The sequence below is a fragment of the Camellia sinensis genome, chromosome 6 (genome assembly GCF_055761805.1).
Source record: "Camellia sinensis isolate YWXY chromosome 6, ASM5576180v1, whole genome shotgun sequence".
In the NCBI taxonomy this organism is placed as follows: Eukaryota; Viridiplantae; Streptophyta; class Magnoliopsida; order Ericales; family Theaceae; genus Camellia; species Camellia sinensis.
Window position 1 is genome coordinate 187,959,064 of NC_138966.1, and position 16,455 is coordinate 187,975,518.

Genomic DNA, 16,455 nt, shown 5'->3' on the forward strand with positions numbered 1-16,455 from the left:
CCGGGTATAGGCTAGTTTAATCGAAGAGTGAATTTATCTCCACTCACCGTCCTCGGGATCGGATCCTTTGTTCAAACTCCATTACGCCCATGGTTCTGGTGCGTAGATCCCGGAAAGCTCCGAGCCCGCAAGTGTTCTGGGACTCATTAACGGAGCGGCTTCTAGATTGCGTTTGAATCCATTCGAAGCCAATTGCTTCGGATCTCTAGATTCGTGGATCCAAATCCTTTCGAGTCCGAGTGCCTCGGATCTCGAGGATAGCTCAATACCCTTTCGAGTCCGGGTCCGAGTAAGTCTCTAAGTTCGTGGATCCAAACCCTTTCGAGGCTTAGAGCGACTTAGCCCGTTTGATGGCGATAAATTCGGGCCCACTAATCTTAGGCTATTGGGCCTAATTAATTTAGTGGGTTCAAATTAGCTCCTCTTACAACGTTTAACTAAATCTATGACTTTTTGGTCTCCAATGGTTTTATCAAAACTTAACATCCCAAATCTTTCACCAAACTGAGAATCTATGCCAGTTTTCACCAATTTACTGTGTGTGTGTACGCTGAGACTGGGGACCTGAGCCAGCTTTCACCAATTTACTGTGCGTGTACGTTGAGGGTGGATCCCACCGGCCTATCATCCGCTTATCCATTTATTTTTCAAAAATCTTTGTTTTATACTCTCTCTCTCTCTGTTTCTGGCAACAAACCTTTCTTTGAATCCAAGTTTTCTCATCAACGAAACCTCTAACAACTTGAGTCTCTCACTGTCTCATTTTTTTCTTTTCCCAATGTCTTGCTTTCATGGGTGGTTGCAGATTTGTAGATTTACCTTTAAGCTATCTTCTTTTCTTTTCCAACTCGATGTGTTCTTGAGAGATTGTGGAGGTGCAGAGAAAATGAGGCCATTCAGTGTATTTCAACTTGTATGGGCTTGTTTGGGACTCTTTCTTGTGACCTGCGAAGCCTTTGCTACAAATGAAGGTCTCTCTATCTCTTTGCTCTTCTTGTTTCTTGCTTGGATCTTTGATTCAGTCACTCTTTATGCACAATTCTGTATAGGGTTTCTATTTTAATGCTATTATTCATATTAGTGTTGCATATGATTTGGGTTTTATGGAGTTCTTTTTCTCACTGAAGATTCTGAGTTTTGCGCAGAGTATGCTCTCTGTCTTCAAGGAAGCTATATGTGAGGACCCACTTCTGGTTTTGTCAAATTGGAATACCCGAGATAAAAACCCTTGTGATTGATCTGGCATTTCCTGTTCTATGGCTCAAGATCATGTCTTGAAGATGTATGATATATGGTCTTAATCAGATTGAGATTTGAATTTATTTCAAAAATGGAAATGAACAAAATCAGTTTCTGTTTCTTTCCCAGTTCAACTGTTGTTGGTTTATTTTTGCACTAATTGGTCGACCGGTGATTTGATGAGAAGTCAAATTCCTCCCGTTGGAACAAGCGATATCAAAAAGAGTTTCTACTTAAATTTTTACTCAAATTTGATGAAAAAAGTAATGCATCGTTAGAGATGCCCTTAGTAGTCGGTAAGAAAGCCCATTGATCCCCACTCCCCACAGGAAAAAAAGGGCCAGAGTTTTGACACTTGCAATAGAAGGCGGCTAGAACCATGATGTGTTTTAATTAAGAACATCAAACGGACACAAGTTTCCTCTTGCAATGCAAAAGCAAAGCATATTTTAACTGACGATTTCCACGCAAACCAAATCTGTAAAACTGAAAAGATTCAAGACCTCCCAACGTGAAAACACAGGCACAACAGCAAAGGCTTTGTCCATGAGAGGTTGAAGATAGACAAGAACACAAACAGGCATTCCACTAATCCCCAGGCAAATAACAAAAGAAACAAAGTAGCAAGTCGCAGGGATGACAAATTGAAAAAGCCTAATATATACAAATTCCCATCACAGTCAATGATATTTCACGAATGCCTCGAAAGTCAAGTGAAATAATTCACCCCATATTGAATTTGGATATAAAAATAAATAAAAGCCCTGAGCAAAGCAAAATCATTCAACCAAGGAGGGGTTGGAAATGCAAGATAGGAGTTGGGTATGGAATCTCAAACAACACACACAGCAACTCTAATACTCATGTAGGATGCGAAAAAAACGAGCATGTCCCCAAAAAAAAAAAAATCCAAAACAAAAAAAATACCAACATACATGGCCCTTTACCCAAAAAACATTTCATCATTAAGAAAAAACAAGAAAACAGACCAACTCATGCAAGACATGATCTAACATTTTCTAGATTGCTTTACTATTGACTGTTGAAGTATTTGGACTTGTTATATATCAGCACTCAACTACACTACCAAATCCCAAAAACAGAAAAGATGTTCACTTTTTAGTAGTTTTTTGCTTTCTTACGAAAAGATGTACGGAAAAATAGGGAGATATATGATAACTTATGGTGACTTTTTGGCCAAAATTGAAAGTTGCCAACCGAGACCTAAATCACAATGTCACCGAGCTCAATCAAAGATATAAAATCATATTGAGATGAGATTGCAAACTTTAAAAATCAAGGCCTGTGATGAGGCTGATTAACCTATGTAGGCAATAGAACATAAAGCTAAATTGTGGTCATAAGCAATTGTGGATAATTGATCTTTGATGGTCATCAAATTCAATTACCTAGAGGTATACATGCTTAAAGACCCAAAACAACAAAAACTAGCCTGTATTTTTCATTGGCCAACAAGGTCCAGAATCTTTACACAAAAACAGGACTGCCTTCTTTGTATACACCCAAAGACAAACAGATGCGATATGCTCAGTAATCAAAGAAAAATATGTTCAGAAATTGAAACAATCCTGAACTCCTACACACAAAATCACTTCAGTTCTTGACCCACCAAGACATATCTGTGACACAAACCCACACACACACAAGCACACAAATATAACAATATTAGAAAACCCAAAAAACAGAGTATAAGTAATTGATTAAAGGAACAACTAATTCATGGAGAATAAATAAAACCCAATATCCAAATCAAAATCTGCTAGCAAAATTTGGAACCCAATTCAACAATTAACCAAACACCACAGAGAAACAAACTTAACCAAAAACATATAGCAAAAACTTAAAAGATCAGAGCTTTCATCTCCCAAAACCTCAGTAGAACCTCTCTTAACGATAAGATTTCTGGAACCTAGCACGAGCACCACGTCCACCAAACTTCTTGGGCTCGCAGCGCCTGGGATCAGCAACGAGAAGAGTACGATCGTAGCGAACGAGGATGTCTTTGATCTCCTTCTTGGACTGTTCGTCGACGTACTTCTGGTAGAAGGCGACGAGGGCTTTGGCAATGGACTGGCGGATGGCGTAGATCTGGGAGGTGTGTCCGCCGCCCTTGACACGGATCCTCATGTCGACGCCGGCGAAGCGTTGGCGGCCGAGGAGGAGGATGGGCTCGTAGGCCTTGTAGCGGAGGATCTCAGGCTCCACTAGCTCGATTGGGCAACCGTTGATCTTGATCAGGCCGCGGCCGCGCTTGCAGTAGGTCACAGCCACCGCCGTCTTCTTCCTCCCGAAGCATTGCACTGATTCTACTGGTGGTGCCGCCGCCATCACTGTGCTGTTCTCTCTCTCTCTCTAGAACTCGAACTCGAAAATGGGGAGGTGCGAGAAAACTAGGGTTAGGGTTTTTGAAAGAAAGAGGGGATGGTGCATGGAAATTTTGAGTTGATGGACGGTTGAGATGGACTGTGGAAAGTAACTACAAAAGTAGAGTTGCCTCGGAGTGCATCTACTTTCCATGCAATTTTTATTAAGGCCCCGTTTGGGGCTTACTTTTTTTAGTCAATTAGTCAAAAAATTACTAAATTAGTCAAAAAGTTAACAATTCATACCAAAAAGTGAAAGATTTTCTTTTCTCTCTACTTTTTGCACATCTTTTCGTAATTAGCCAAAAAATTATCCCAAACGAGGCCTAAATAGAGACATAGCACTGCTATTTTATTAAATTTTACAAAAATCAATTATATAATTACAAAAAATATATATAAATAAATAAGATTTTTTTAAAAAAAGTGAACTCTTTAATGAATTTTATAAAATTCTATCTAATCAGGTGTATTTTATATTATTTTTTATGTTCGAAAAGAGTTGTAAAATTTGCCTATAAAATTCTAGATAAATTTTATACTGCTACAGATTTTATTTTTAAGCTCTAGATCTAGGTCCAACTCACTACACTACCCAAGAATTTTAAACCAATGTAAATAAATAAACTTTTACACAAGCATAGACATCATCGGTACACAATGTAAATATAAAAATAATTAAATTGTATAATTTTCTTTATTAATTGATGTGATACATGCTCCGCAGCTAGTGCTGAAATCGATTTGCATTGCTTCGGAGGCTATGGTGTTGAAGTAGCGTTGGTGGAAGAGAGCGAGAGAGACAAGGTGGATTGCATTGCTTCGGAGGCTATGATGTTGTAGTGGTGTTGGTGGAAGAGAGAGAGAGACAAGGCGGATTGCGTTGCTTTGAAGGCTATGGTGTTGAGGTAGTGTTGGTGGAAGAGAGAGAGACAAGGCGGACTCCATGCAAAAGCTATCTTCGTGGAACTGGAGCAAGATGGGGAGTTTGTGGATGGCGGGGTGAGATGATGATAATGTCTTAGGAGGAGACCCCCTTGGTTGGTTGGGTCATCCGGTGATGGTCGCACTGCACATTGAATCTAAGAGTCTCACGATGGCGCCATCTTTGACGACTCAGGAGGGATAGAAGAAGCTCAATGGCCACCTCCTTGGTGCCAGAAGCCACGAAACTGTTCTCAATGCAAGGAAATTTTCGGACTAGAGAGAAGTGTTGGATAAGTATCAGCGTGTGAACAGTTTTTATGGTTGCAAAGATACTTTTGTCCTTCAACATCTCAAATTGCCCCATGTTAATGTCAATCATTTTTCCCATCTCTCAATAAACATTCTGGTTTATACATTTCACTTTTGCACTTTGTATTAAATGAGAGAGCCGAGTACACAATATCAGGCTCTATGACGAACACGTTAACAGTCTGTGGATATCAAATATCATAATATATATATATATAACTATATAATTCCAGTTAATTTTAGAAGAGAGAAAAACACACTCCCTTAAGTGGCAGATTCAAGTTGCAAGAACATCATCGTGCCAAAGGGATTGGCCAACTTGCATTGCAAAACCTTGGCATTTATAGACCCTAAGACTTCTATTCAAAAAATAAAATTCTAAAATCTGTCACAAAATTCTTTTGTCACAATGCACTTTCAATCATAGGTACAAAATCCGACATCCTAAATTCCTCCCGTCTATCTCCCTATCTCAATAGAATTATATTTCTATTATTCCTAGCAAGGTTGTTACAATCGGGATCCCAAATAAGATCGGTGAGAGGGTCTGGTGGATCGGATCATATGATCGGATCGATCCTACTTTCTATTAAAAAAAAAAATTAAAATTAAAATTAAAATGATACATATTAAAAATAAGGTGAAAAATCATAAATCTACGATCCTACTTGCGATCCTACCTACGAACCTATACAATCCTACACGATCCCATGTGATCCTACTTGTGATCTTGTTATAACATCGATCCTACAACGATCTGAATCGTTTTGGCAAAGTAAGATCGTAGGATCGTATGATCCGGATCGCGATTTTAACAACCATGATTCCTAGCCGTTGAATCATGAGATTCCTGCACCACATATTTCTCACATGATTCATTGACTTGAGCATTTTGGAACACGAGCATAAAGATATCCGGGGACAAGATCCTGAGCCAGTCAATTGATCATGTTTCAAGAATCTTTTCTCAAGATTTTCACTGTATCATACTTGCAACTGAGAATGTGAGACGGGGACAAGTATGCAGAGACAGGTGAATTTGGGAACATAAGATCCCTCACCTTTTTGGTGCTAATGGAAAACAACAATGGCCCATCAGCTAACCGCATCAATTTTGAACCCACAGGAGACTACATTTATAGTCAACATAACCATCTAAATCTATCAAAGTAACATCATTGATAGTCATACCCAGCAGTAATCCGGGACAATGACACTACAGGAGAAACTTACAGCGTTTACAAACAACAGAACTCTGGCATCAGAAGACAGTGATTGGTGGTCCCTCTACAATCAACCAATTAGATCCTTCACTAGCTCAACAGAGAGATCTAGAGCTTTCTGTACATTGCATTTAGTTAGAATCGAGAATTTACGAGCAGCTGCCTACAGCCGCGGTTATCTGAGTTAGGTCTAGTAAGTGCTTTTATAAAGTAGTTGCGGATCTCCGGTATTGTAAGCTGGATCAGATGAGAATACCTGCAAAAATTAGAAATAAATAATCATTTTAATAGGCAATGGAAGCACAAAGCTAACCTAGCGATGAACATGAAAACACCTTTCGTTTTCATTCTAAAATGAATCAGGATATGTAACATAATTCCACACTTGGTAATCATGCAAGATTGTTTTCTCAAGGTTTTTTGACATAGCAAGTGCTCATTCATTTTAACAATATCAAGTTTGCTACATCACATCTCTTGAGATTTTGATCAAATTAAAAAATGCAATTTTTAAAATTATAGAGGATATGAATTTTGTTGTGTTCTCTCAGCAGCATAATTTATCAGAGCCACTGAAAATTGCCATAGTTACTCATACTCCATCTGATCTCAGGAATGACAGAGAAAAACTGAATAAAGCATTTCCTTTCGTTTTTCTAGAACCAGTTTATATCATGCATCATACTCAATACATATCAGTATAATATTTAGTAGGTACATGACTTGGCCCCATTATGTGATTGATCGCCATAACTGCCGATGTCATACATGCAGATCGGGGACATAGCAGAAAGAACCATACAACCATATAAAATATGAGAACAAAAAAAATAAATAAATAGCTGAATACTCTTATAGCAACTGACACTGAAAAATGTATGAAGGGAAGATATGTTGTACATCAAAAAAATTTCATCTCCTTTTCCCTTCGAATGTTCTAAAAACAATATTCAAATAAGCCGCAGTACACGAAGGTTAGAGAAAGCGCATACCCTGGCCTAGCACTTAATTTTTCAAACTGCTCCAAAATGAACAAAATGCATGTATGCCTCAATGATATGGCGTGGAATGCTTCTGACAGCTCATACATGCTTGAAACATTTTCTAATGATATATCCTGAAGATAAAAAAAGAAGCTTATTCAGACAACTATCTGATGCAAAAACTATGAAGGTGAATATTCATAAATACATCTCAAACTCACCTGTGCAATGGTATATTCACAAAGCCGCTTGAGTCCTTCCAAGAGATATTGATCAGCAGCTCTAAGGAGATCTTGGGCAATATCCAATGTAATATCCACTGATCCAGTGTATATGAATCTGCGCATTAAAAATAACCCATATATTGAAAATCTCAGGACCATAGACTTTTATTGAAATTCAATATTCTCGGAAGTGCATAACCTCATCATCAACTCAAAAACTTCCCATCTTATATTTGGAATCTCTATGTCTCTTGCATCCTTCTCCTGTAATACAAGCGAAGAGCAAATAAGAAACATAGATCAACACAAGTCGGTCCATCTTTTCTGTTCTGTAATCTGTAGCTACATTTTTCCCTATATACATCCACAAACAATTATAGTACCTCGAGCACCCTAAAAGCAAAAAACAAAAAAAGAAAGTTCCAATGAGGTTGCATTCTTGACTACAACTCATTCAGAGAAAGAGAGCAAGAGTGCTCTAAAAGAGCCAGTTTTGGAAAATTTATGCGTACACAACTCACCCGATAACCACCATCAAACATTGCACGGAAAGCATCAGAAGAAGCAAGTAGGCAAATTCGATGGGCATAGAACCGTTTACCTGAAATGAAAAAGAGTCCACTAATGCTGAGTGAATTGGTATACACAGTTACAAAATATTTCTCTGGAACATATACTCCCCTGATGTAAACAAGCAAAGAAGAAATTAAGATCTACAACCTTCAACTAAAAAGGTAACATCAGACAACGTAGGATTGTTTACATATTGTTCCCCCAAATACACCTGCAGTAAGAATTCTGTCATCATATTAACCAATTTTTTATGCCAAATGGAAAATTAAGATAACAATTTATTCTCATATAATTGAAATATAAGGAGAAACAAGTAATGGTAAAAAACAAAGAACCATATGGGAAGCAAGCTATATTTGATATACTTAATATTCAATATTTAATGCTGGCAAACAAACTCTCTATCTACCCATGTTGTTATCACGATAATTTCTCATTGCCGAGTGTGAAGTCAGTTTCTCAAGGAAGCGCAAAAAAATCAATAACAAGAAAGAAGTAGATAGATAGTTTATTTTAGATGTTTACAACATCATTGATTTCAAGTTAGGATACTTCCCCATCTCACTGTTATAAATATATTAGTAAATTACAAATTTTCATAGAGCTATATTTGAATGGAGGCTTTGAACCAGCATGCAAGTTCTAGACAGCACTGTCTTTGGAGAAGGAACTGATATACGAAGTGCTGCTTTTGTATATCAGTCACAGCAGTATATCTTGATTCAGATCATGGTCATCAGAACTTAAAAAATGAAACAAAAACAACAACAAAAAACTTGTTTTGACTTGTATTAACCAAATGCTGCATAGACATAGAATAGTCATCCATTGTTTAATTTATGATAAAAAGTAAGATATTAGCATTAACCTCATGGTACAATAGAATATAGCTGGCATATAACTCTAAAAGGTAAACATTGACGGAAATATGATAAAAGTTAAATCCCGGCTAGCAGTAATTACTGTAGAAGCTGGAACAAAAGAGTAGAAAAGTAATAGATATCAGTGCTCACACATTTCTGGAAATTTGGTCAAATCAACAAGCCCAAACCCCTTTAAGACAGAGGTCTTTAATACAGCACAATTAATATTTCAACAACTGTCTAGTAAAAAGCTAACAGCCTCACTACTCTACTCTAGGACCCTAACTCTTGCAAGATGCATGTATACAATTAAAATAAACGACAGATTCAAAATTTCTTAAATTAAAAGCCAACTGATATTTTCATGAAATCTGCCAAATACTAGTCCTGCTAATTGTTTGAAATAATTCCAAATCTAACAGAACACATGGGCCAAAATAAACTAACAATAAAAAGGACACACACCTGTGGCGTCGGAGATGGAGGAGCCGCATCAATGGGAGAAAGAGTCGTGGCTTTGTTAGCCAACTTGTACAAGGCTATAGAACCATCAAGTTGCTGCTTTAGGTTCGTGGAACCAAGAAGACCAAGTAGTAACTCTAATCCTGCACACAAGTGATATAAGCAATTGATTTCAATTATATCAAATGTCAGCCTAGAAAATGACATACCATTGTTATCAATGAATATTGTTCTCTGATCCTCTGCAGAACAAAGGTTGGCAAGAGCCAAAGCAACTCGTTTTTGAACAGTCTTCTCTGCTATGCGCATCAGATATAACAAATGGCTCAAAACCTACAAGGGAGAAATTAAGGGATTTAGATTCAAGAATGTGCATAAAAAAGCACTAGAACTAAACCATAATCATATAATTTAACATCAACAAAAAAAAAAAAAAAATTGCTCACCCGTCCCTGAATCTTCTCCTCTAATCTTTTCAGTGTCTTGGCTACACAATCTTTCGTTGCCTAAAAATGCATTTATCATTAAACAACACTAGGAAACCTATAAACATACAATAATCTATGAAGCTGAAGCCATATTAGAGTGCAAGAATATGATATTATCTGCTAGTGGCATCTAAAGAAAGCCTCAACATAAAAGCCACTAATCAGAATTTAAAAAAGAAAAGAAAAACAAGCATACTTGAACAATGAATTCTCCATCCTGCAACTTCTGAACGCCACCAACCTTGATAAAATCAGCCACATTATCCTATGAGGAAAAGAATAAATTAAATTAAATTAAAAAGCTTAAAAAAGCAGTGTTGACATCAATTGAACACGGCCTAAATCAGAACTACTAGGTCACTAAGCTTAAAAAATTAAAATTAAAAACAAATGAAGTTCAACAGAATTCAATAAAATAAAACCAAAGACATCAGCCCCCCATTAAAAGTTAACTGAATTCATCAAATGAATATATACCTCATTATCTGCAAGGCCATAAAGAGCAAATGCAGCATTATGTTGCAGAGACCCATTTTTTGAATCAAGAAGCCTCAGCAATGGCACCAAACCACCATTATGAGCAATACCTGCTTGGTTGTGAGCATCCTGAACAACAGAAATTCCTTTCAAGCTAAAGATTAAAAAAAAATGCTTACCACAATGTACTCAATAAAGTTTATAATTATAGAAACTACAAATTTGAAGACAGCGTATTATAAAAGAGGAACTGACGAAAACAAGGAATTGTGGTATATGATAATAATGGGAAGGCACAGATATAAACCACACTCTGGGAACCTTAAGTAGTTTGGCCATCTTATTGTTCAATATAGGCACCTATCTGAGAACAACTTTGGCCCACTCAACATGACTAGACATCAAATTTTAAAACCATGCACCTACATAGATGCCTGCTTTTTTCCTTTTCTTGTCACCCTGCCACCGCATGGAGGTATCCATTGCATGGAACCACTCAACATCATTTGAACCAGAATATGGTGTCATTTTCATTTCACAAGAATCTACTAACCAGAAATACAAAGTTTGTTTTTGCTTTTGTTCTTTTCACAAAAAGAATTTAAAGCAATTATAACAAAAAATATTCCCCCATCTTTTTTTTTTTTTTTTTTGGTTCAGCATTCCCTATCATTGAAAAATAACTTCCATCTCCTCAGTTATGACCTACACAACCAAAGTTTTCAAAAGAAGTTCAGAAATTCAATGGATGCATTAACTTAGACTCATCATACACACCCAACAATCATTAGTTAGCTGGAAGACAATATCTGTAGGTACAATGGCAGCAAATTTACAGGTCAACCGTATCAACTAATTGTAATTTTTTAGTAATAAGAGAAAGAAAGAAATAAGCACTAACCTGTGCCAACCTACCCAGTGCAAAGGCCGACATTTCTCTAAGCTGTACGTCTGGGGATTGAAGCATCTCAATCAAAGGCTGGACAGCTCCTCTCTGCACAATATGCACCTGCAAATAATCTTACTTTCTTAAAAACGGAAACAATAAAAAGATAAAAGGAAAACAGACAATTAAATCTTAGTTAAAAGAGCAGCACAAAATTATGAGTAAAATTTTGAGAAGGCAAAAACAATGAAGCAGATAGCAAAATACTAAGACAAGTCAACACAGGATAGCCAGGATGAAGGCAAAGAAGGAGAAAAAACGGAATCAAATGATGAACACTCCATCCACAAAAAGTTTTCAAGGCCAAAATTGTCTTTTCCTTCCCCTCATCTTTCAGGTAACCAACCATAGGATTAGCAAACAAAAGATTCATGATCAATCAACAAAAAAAAAAAAAAACAAATTATGGAGAATGAGTCCTAATCTCCACCTTGCAATCTGAATCGGTAGCGGCAAATTGTCCAAGTAATAAAGCTGCTTCCCTTTGGCTCTCAGAGCAGCAAGAACTGTTATCCAAAGCAAGAACTTGAGAAAGTATAAATGCATAGCTAATGTAAACAAAACAGCAATGAAGAAATAAACGGAGCAACAAGGAAATAGGAGCAAACTCTAATTTATTAAAGTAATTGAGAAGACACCACAAAGGTTGCAAATTTCATTAAGTGATACCTGAGCAATCCAATAACAGGTTGCAAAGCTCCAGCAACAAGAACTTCCTTCTTAATGTTTGGGGATGAGTGCACCAGATTTCCAATCACACCAACCTGAAACCCACGAAAGATCATCAGAAGCAAGAGATTATGTGAAGACCAAATAACAAGTTCCAGACTCAAATGAAGTTAAATAAGAATGTAAATGCTGTATTTCAAGAAATATCCTACTGCTTCATAATGAATAGCAGCATCCTCAGATCGGAGCATTAGAATCAGGGTATGAAGAGCATTGCATTCTACAATCTGCAAAGTCAAATTTGTGGTATCAATAAGAAAATCTCGATAGCTCTATAAATGCTGTATTTCCAGAATCTCAAAATCGTAATTGTTGTTTCAATTAGAGGATTTCAGTTAATGTGAGCTGTATTTCCAGAAAGGGCATACAACCTGATTCTTATTTTCATCATTTTTAAATGCCAGAGTTCTCAACGCTCCAGCTGCAGCCCTTTGCACCTTTGGATCAATGAATTCAAGCAACTCAACGAGCGGTGGAATCCCACCTTCCAACCTGAAAATACAGTCCAGATGAACCACAAAAACAAAATGAAATAGTAGCGCTGCCTGAAGTTAAAATACTGGGAGTGTGAGTCAAAAAATATACCTAACACGGGTTTTAATACTGCTATTCTCATGAGCAAGGTTAGTAATTGCATCAGCTGCTCTTCGAATGACACTATTGACAGCCCGAGAAATGGAACCATCCTTGTGCCTCTTTAGTAAATCCACAAGATGAGGCAAGGCACCATTGTCAACTATGAGTTGCTGATGCTCTGGCTGTATGCAGAAACAACAATAACAAAGGGTCAGCAAGAACAAGCCAAGTAGGAATAAATCTAAAAGAAAAAAACCTAGTATGCCATGACCAACAATTTCGGATACATGATAAGAGTCGTGTAAAGACAACACATGAAATTAAAAAATTGTTTCACCCAACAATTACTTCCAACGTCTCCAAAGCTCAGTCAGTAGTAGATGAATATGAGGGTACATGACGTCACTGGGTTTCTGTCAAATGCTGGAGTTCATAACACCGGTACACCCCAATAGACACAAAACATATGGTGCCACACATAACAAGGTTGGGAGCAACCTGCTAGCCAAGATGAAAGAGGCACCCTAAAGAAAACCTTCATATTCTCTAGGCATCAGAAAAATTGCTGACAAATTGTGTGAACTTGTCATTTTGTGTTAATAGTGACAGACTTGTAGTGTTTGATAAAGTGAAGTTTTTACTTTGACTATCCATTTCTCCTTTTTTCTATAAGAAAAAGAATATATAAGGCCAATCTCATGCAGTTATTGATGAGCCCTCACCGATTCCAATTTTTAGATTTGATCATGCACACACACATGGATGACAACAGGGTGGGTTTGGTCCGGGAATCCCTACCCCACCCACTCTTACTTTTAATTCCAATATTGAATCCCAATAATGTGGCTTTTTAGACCAGCGTGACTTATGACTTGTAAGGATCAAAGTACACAAACTTGAATGTTGATCAATGTTGGTTTGTAATAGGATTGCAAAGTAGAGGTATACAGATAACATAAAATAGGAGAATAACCATACAGATCATTTTGTATGATCAGCCACTGATGAAAATATATACATATACATAATAAGGGGCATTTTTTGTAAGAGTACATATATTTGAGTCAGGATTAGACTTACCAACCCCTCCCCTTGTCTCGAAACTGATTGGGCTCTCCATTTCCACCTCCTAAACCCACCCTATCCTATTAAAAAAACCTCAAACTTGTCCCGTTAGGATTGGGGACGTACCAGGTCAAGGGTTTTTTGTCACACCTATGCACACAAATCAAGACATACAAGCCACCATCTAGTTAAGCACTGTATGATGACCTACAGTCAAATTTGACATAAAAGTTCCCAGATCATATCCCGTCATCTATAGATCAATGATGCCTTTCCTTTGACCCAATTAGTTCCTATATGATCTAGGCATTCGATTGGTGCACATTGGCCCATATCTAGGTGTTTTCTTTTGATTTATAACCATGGGACAGTCTTAACAAAACAACACTGACACGGTGAGTGCAAAATATTCCTTTGCCTAGATTGACCAATCAAAATACAAGCTCATGAGAAGCACCATAAGGTTAATCTCAAGGTAAACTTATTCTTACTATATGCATCACATAAAGAATGTGAATCCATATGTGAGGGCTTTTAATAGATTGTAGATAGTAGTAACAAATTTAGAATCATAATGAAGGACAAAATGTGGCAGGTATCATGACTGATTCCTTTTTTGAGTGAAAAGATAAATAAAATGAGCCGTTTTAGAATTGATATCACAGCAAATGGAGCAGGTTGAAATATGCAGATAAAGCACACCAGCAACCATGCATTCTTCCAATTCAATAGCAAATTTGATGGACTTGATTTTCGAGAATTTAAAAGAAGCTTTTGAAACATTGTGCAATGTGTGAACAAACCTAACCAGGGAAGCAATTAGAAACTTAGTTGGGATTCCTAGATGATTCTTCTCCTTGGAACAATAAATTCAAAATTTCTATACTTGGGTCGCTATTTAGAACCCCTTAACATCTTTCACCCTGAATATATTTTATAGTATGTAACTGCATAATTTCATTAATTTGCAACAAATGAACAAAAAATTAAAACATATAATGTAATTGAATGACCTTTACAGCTAGAAGCCCTAGAGCAAAAGCACTGCCTTTCTCGACCTCGTGTTCGAATGGCTTCGGACTAAGGTCACCTTCGCTCAATGGCGGCGCCTGAAGATGCTTCACCAGCGCCGGTACAGCACCACCATCAACTATAACATTCACAACTTCCTCTGCCAATTCACAAAAACAAAACACACATGCATATATACATAATTGATTGTATACATGGAGAGAGAGAGAGAGAGAGTAGATCGGAGTGGTTGGAGTTACCGTTCTTGGCGAGCTCGGCGAGGACATGAGTGGCGCGCTTAGCGGCGGCGCGATCGGCTTCCTTCCAAGAGAAGGTGGTGCTGAGGATGCTAACCTGCGCGCCGACCTCGCAGAGCAGCGCCTGGTGGTTGTCACCGTCGTCGGCGGCGGCGGCGGCGGAAGGTAGAGAGAGATCTCTATCGTCGTCCAAATCTTCCTCCAGTTTACGCTTTTGCCCCTTCCTCTCAGTCAAATTTTCCTTCTTTTGACGCTTCGGAAACTCCATGGAAGGGAAAGGGAACATAGAGCCCCTTTTGCTAAGAGATGATGGAGGATTGGGTTTTGAATAGACGCCAGATCCAGGGGCATGTTGGGAAAATGAAAATGTTTTATCTCTCCTCTTTCTCTCTTTTAACTGCTCGCTTTTTCGGGTGATCACCGTGTCGGGTTTTAGACCGGCCGCATGATTTTCGGGTTCTGGAATTGTGTACTTGTAAGTTGCGGGGTTAAACTTTAATAATGCTTGAGATAATTAAAAGTGATGTTTTAAAAATATCATTAATAATGTTACAGTGAACGGCATCTATTGCTTGTGTCTTATTTTTTTTTTGTTTTTTTGTTAAAGCGTTTGTCAACTCATTACTATTTTTAATAAGATATATCATTGCCAGTTAAATTTAGGTGGTGTTTGGATGTTAAATTAGTGTAGAAATTTGTAGAGAAATTTTTTTATATAGAAAAATTACTATAAAGTATGAACTTTTTTATATATATAATTTTTCCAGTTCATTTTTCCTTTAAGTCCATTTTAAGATCTAAATATGATGTTAAAAAATAAAATATATAACTATTAACTACAAATAATTACCAATAAAAAAATTACAAGTGTTTACAATTTTAAAACTTATGGCTTGATTTATTAGTGAATTTTTTTATTTTTTTACTTGTTGGGGGTAAATATTCATTTTTATTATTGGAAATGTTCAGGCGGGTTTGAAATTTTTTATCTAATATTTATTTTTTAACTTTGTTATTTCATTTTAGACTAGAAAGATTTGAAAATAATAATAATCACTGTGTTTGGTTTAAGTTTTCTGAATTAAGTTTTTTGAAAATTGACTTTTTTAATTTTTGTATTTTTTTATTTTTAGTGAATATTTTTTAAATTTTAAACATTTTTTTTTACTTTTTTAAGATGCACCTTACTTAAATGTATCTAAAAAGTAAAAAATTTGTGAAAAAATATTTTAAAAAATTAATAAATAAATAAAAATATAAAAAATGTATTGAATTCTTGTATTTTTTTTGTATTTTTGGTATTTAGTGAATTTTTAAAAGATTTTTTTTACAATTTTTTTACTTTTTAGGTGTATTTATGTTAGGTGTATCTAAAAAGTAAAAAAAATTGCTTAAAATATTAAAAAAATTCAGTAAAAATAAAAAAATACGGAAAATAAGAAAGTAAAATCTTCTGAAAAGTGTTTTAGAAAACTGGAAACCAAGCAAGGTGAATAATATATTTTTTTTAAAAAAAATCATTATATACACAAAAAAAAATTTGAAAAAAGGTGAATTTTTTTAATATTTGCCAAACATGGTGGATGTTGTTAAAAATTTGATTTTTTTTTTTTGCCTAAATAAGTTGAAACGAATTATGCAAAAAAAATGATAATTTTTAAGTAGAAACTAATAAGATAATAACTTTTTAAAAAAATATTAAATACTCACTCAACTTTT

At 36.3% G+C, this 16,455-nt stretch overlaps 2 protein-coding genes and 1 long non-coding RNA gene across 4 annotated transcripts; 1 reads left to right on the forward strand and 2 right to left on the reverse strand.

Moving 5' to 3' along the window:
* Nucleotides 1–870: 870 nt before the first annotated feature.
* On the forward strand, nucleotides 871–1,360 carry LOC145793111 (uncharacterized). The gene is made up of 2 exons (XR_014333664.1): nucleotides 871–971; nucleotides 1,146–1,360. It is a non-coding gene; the product is annotated as an uncharacterized LOC145793111 (long non-coding RNA).
* A 1,565-nt stretch (nucleotides 1,361–2,925) lies between these two features.
* LOC114316198 (small ribosomal subunit protein uS9) lies at nucleotides 2,926–3,588 on the reverse strand. Its single transcript, XM_028262862.2, has one exon. The coding sequence runs from the start codon at nucleotides 3,586–3,588 to the stop codon at nucleotides 3,148–3,150; it is 441 nt and encodes a 146-aa protein (XP_028118663.1). The 3' UTR covers nucleotides 2,926–3,147.
* Nucleotides 2,926–15,201, reverse strand: ARIA (ARM repeat protein interacting with ABF2). 2 transcript variants are annotated; one of them, XM_082875659.1, is made up of 19 exons: nucleotides 14,740–15,201; nucleotides 14,482–14,639; nucleotides 12,413–12,585; nucleotides 12,199–12,319; nucleotides 11,980–12,054; nucleotides 11,768–11,862; nucleotides 11,529–11,604; nucleotides 11,054–11,161; nucleotides 10,153–10,281; nucleotides 9,872–9,940; nucleotides 9,634–9,693; nucleotides 9,397–9,520; nucleotides 9,191–9,330; nucleotides 8,010–8,073; nucleotides 7,811–7,890; nucleotides 7,489–7,553; nucleotides 7,287–7,404; nucleotides 7,075–7,199; nucleotides 2,926–6,338 (listed from the first exon to the last, which is right to left on the reverse strand). In XM_082875659.1, exons 1-19 carry the CDS (start codon nucleotides 15,020–15,022, stop codon nucleotides 6,218–6,220), a joined length of 2,184 nt encoding a protein of 727 aa, XP_082731785.1. In that variant the 5' UTR covers nucleotides 15,023–15,201; the 3' UTR covers nucleotides 2,926–6,217. The 2 variants fall into 2 exon arrangements, with proteins under 2 accessions (XP_082731785.1, XP_082731784.1); XM_082875658.1 differs by having other exon boundaries at nucleotides 9,191–9,520.
* Nucleotides 15,202–16,455: the final 1,254 nt, after the last annotated feature.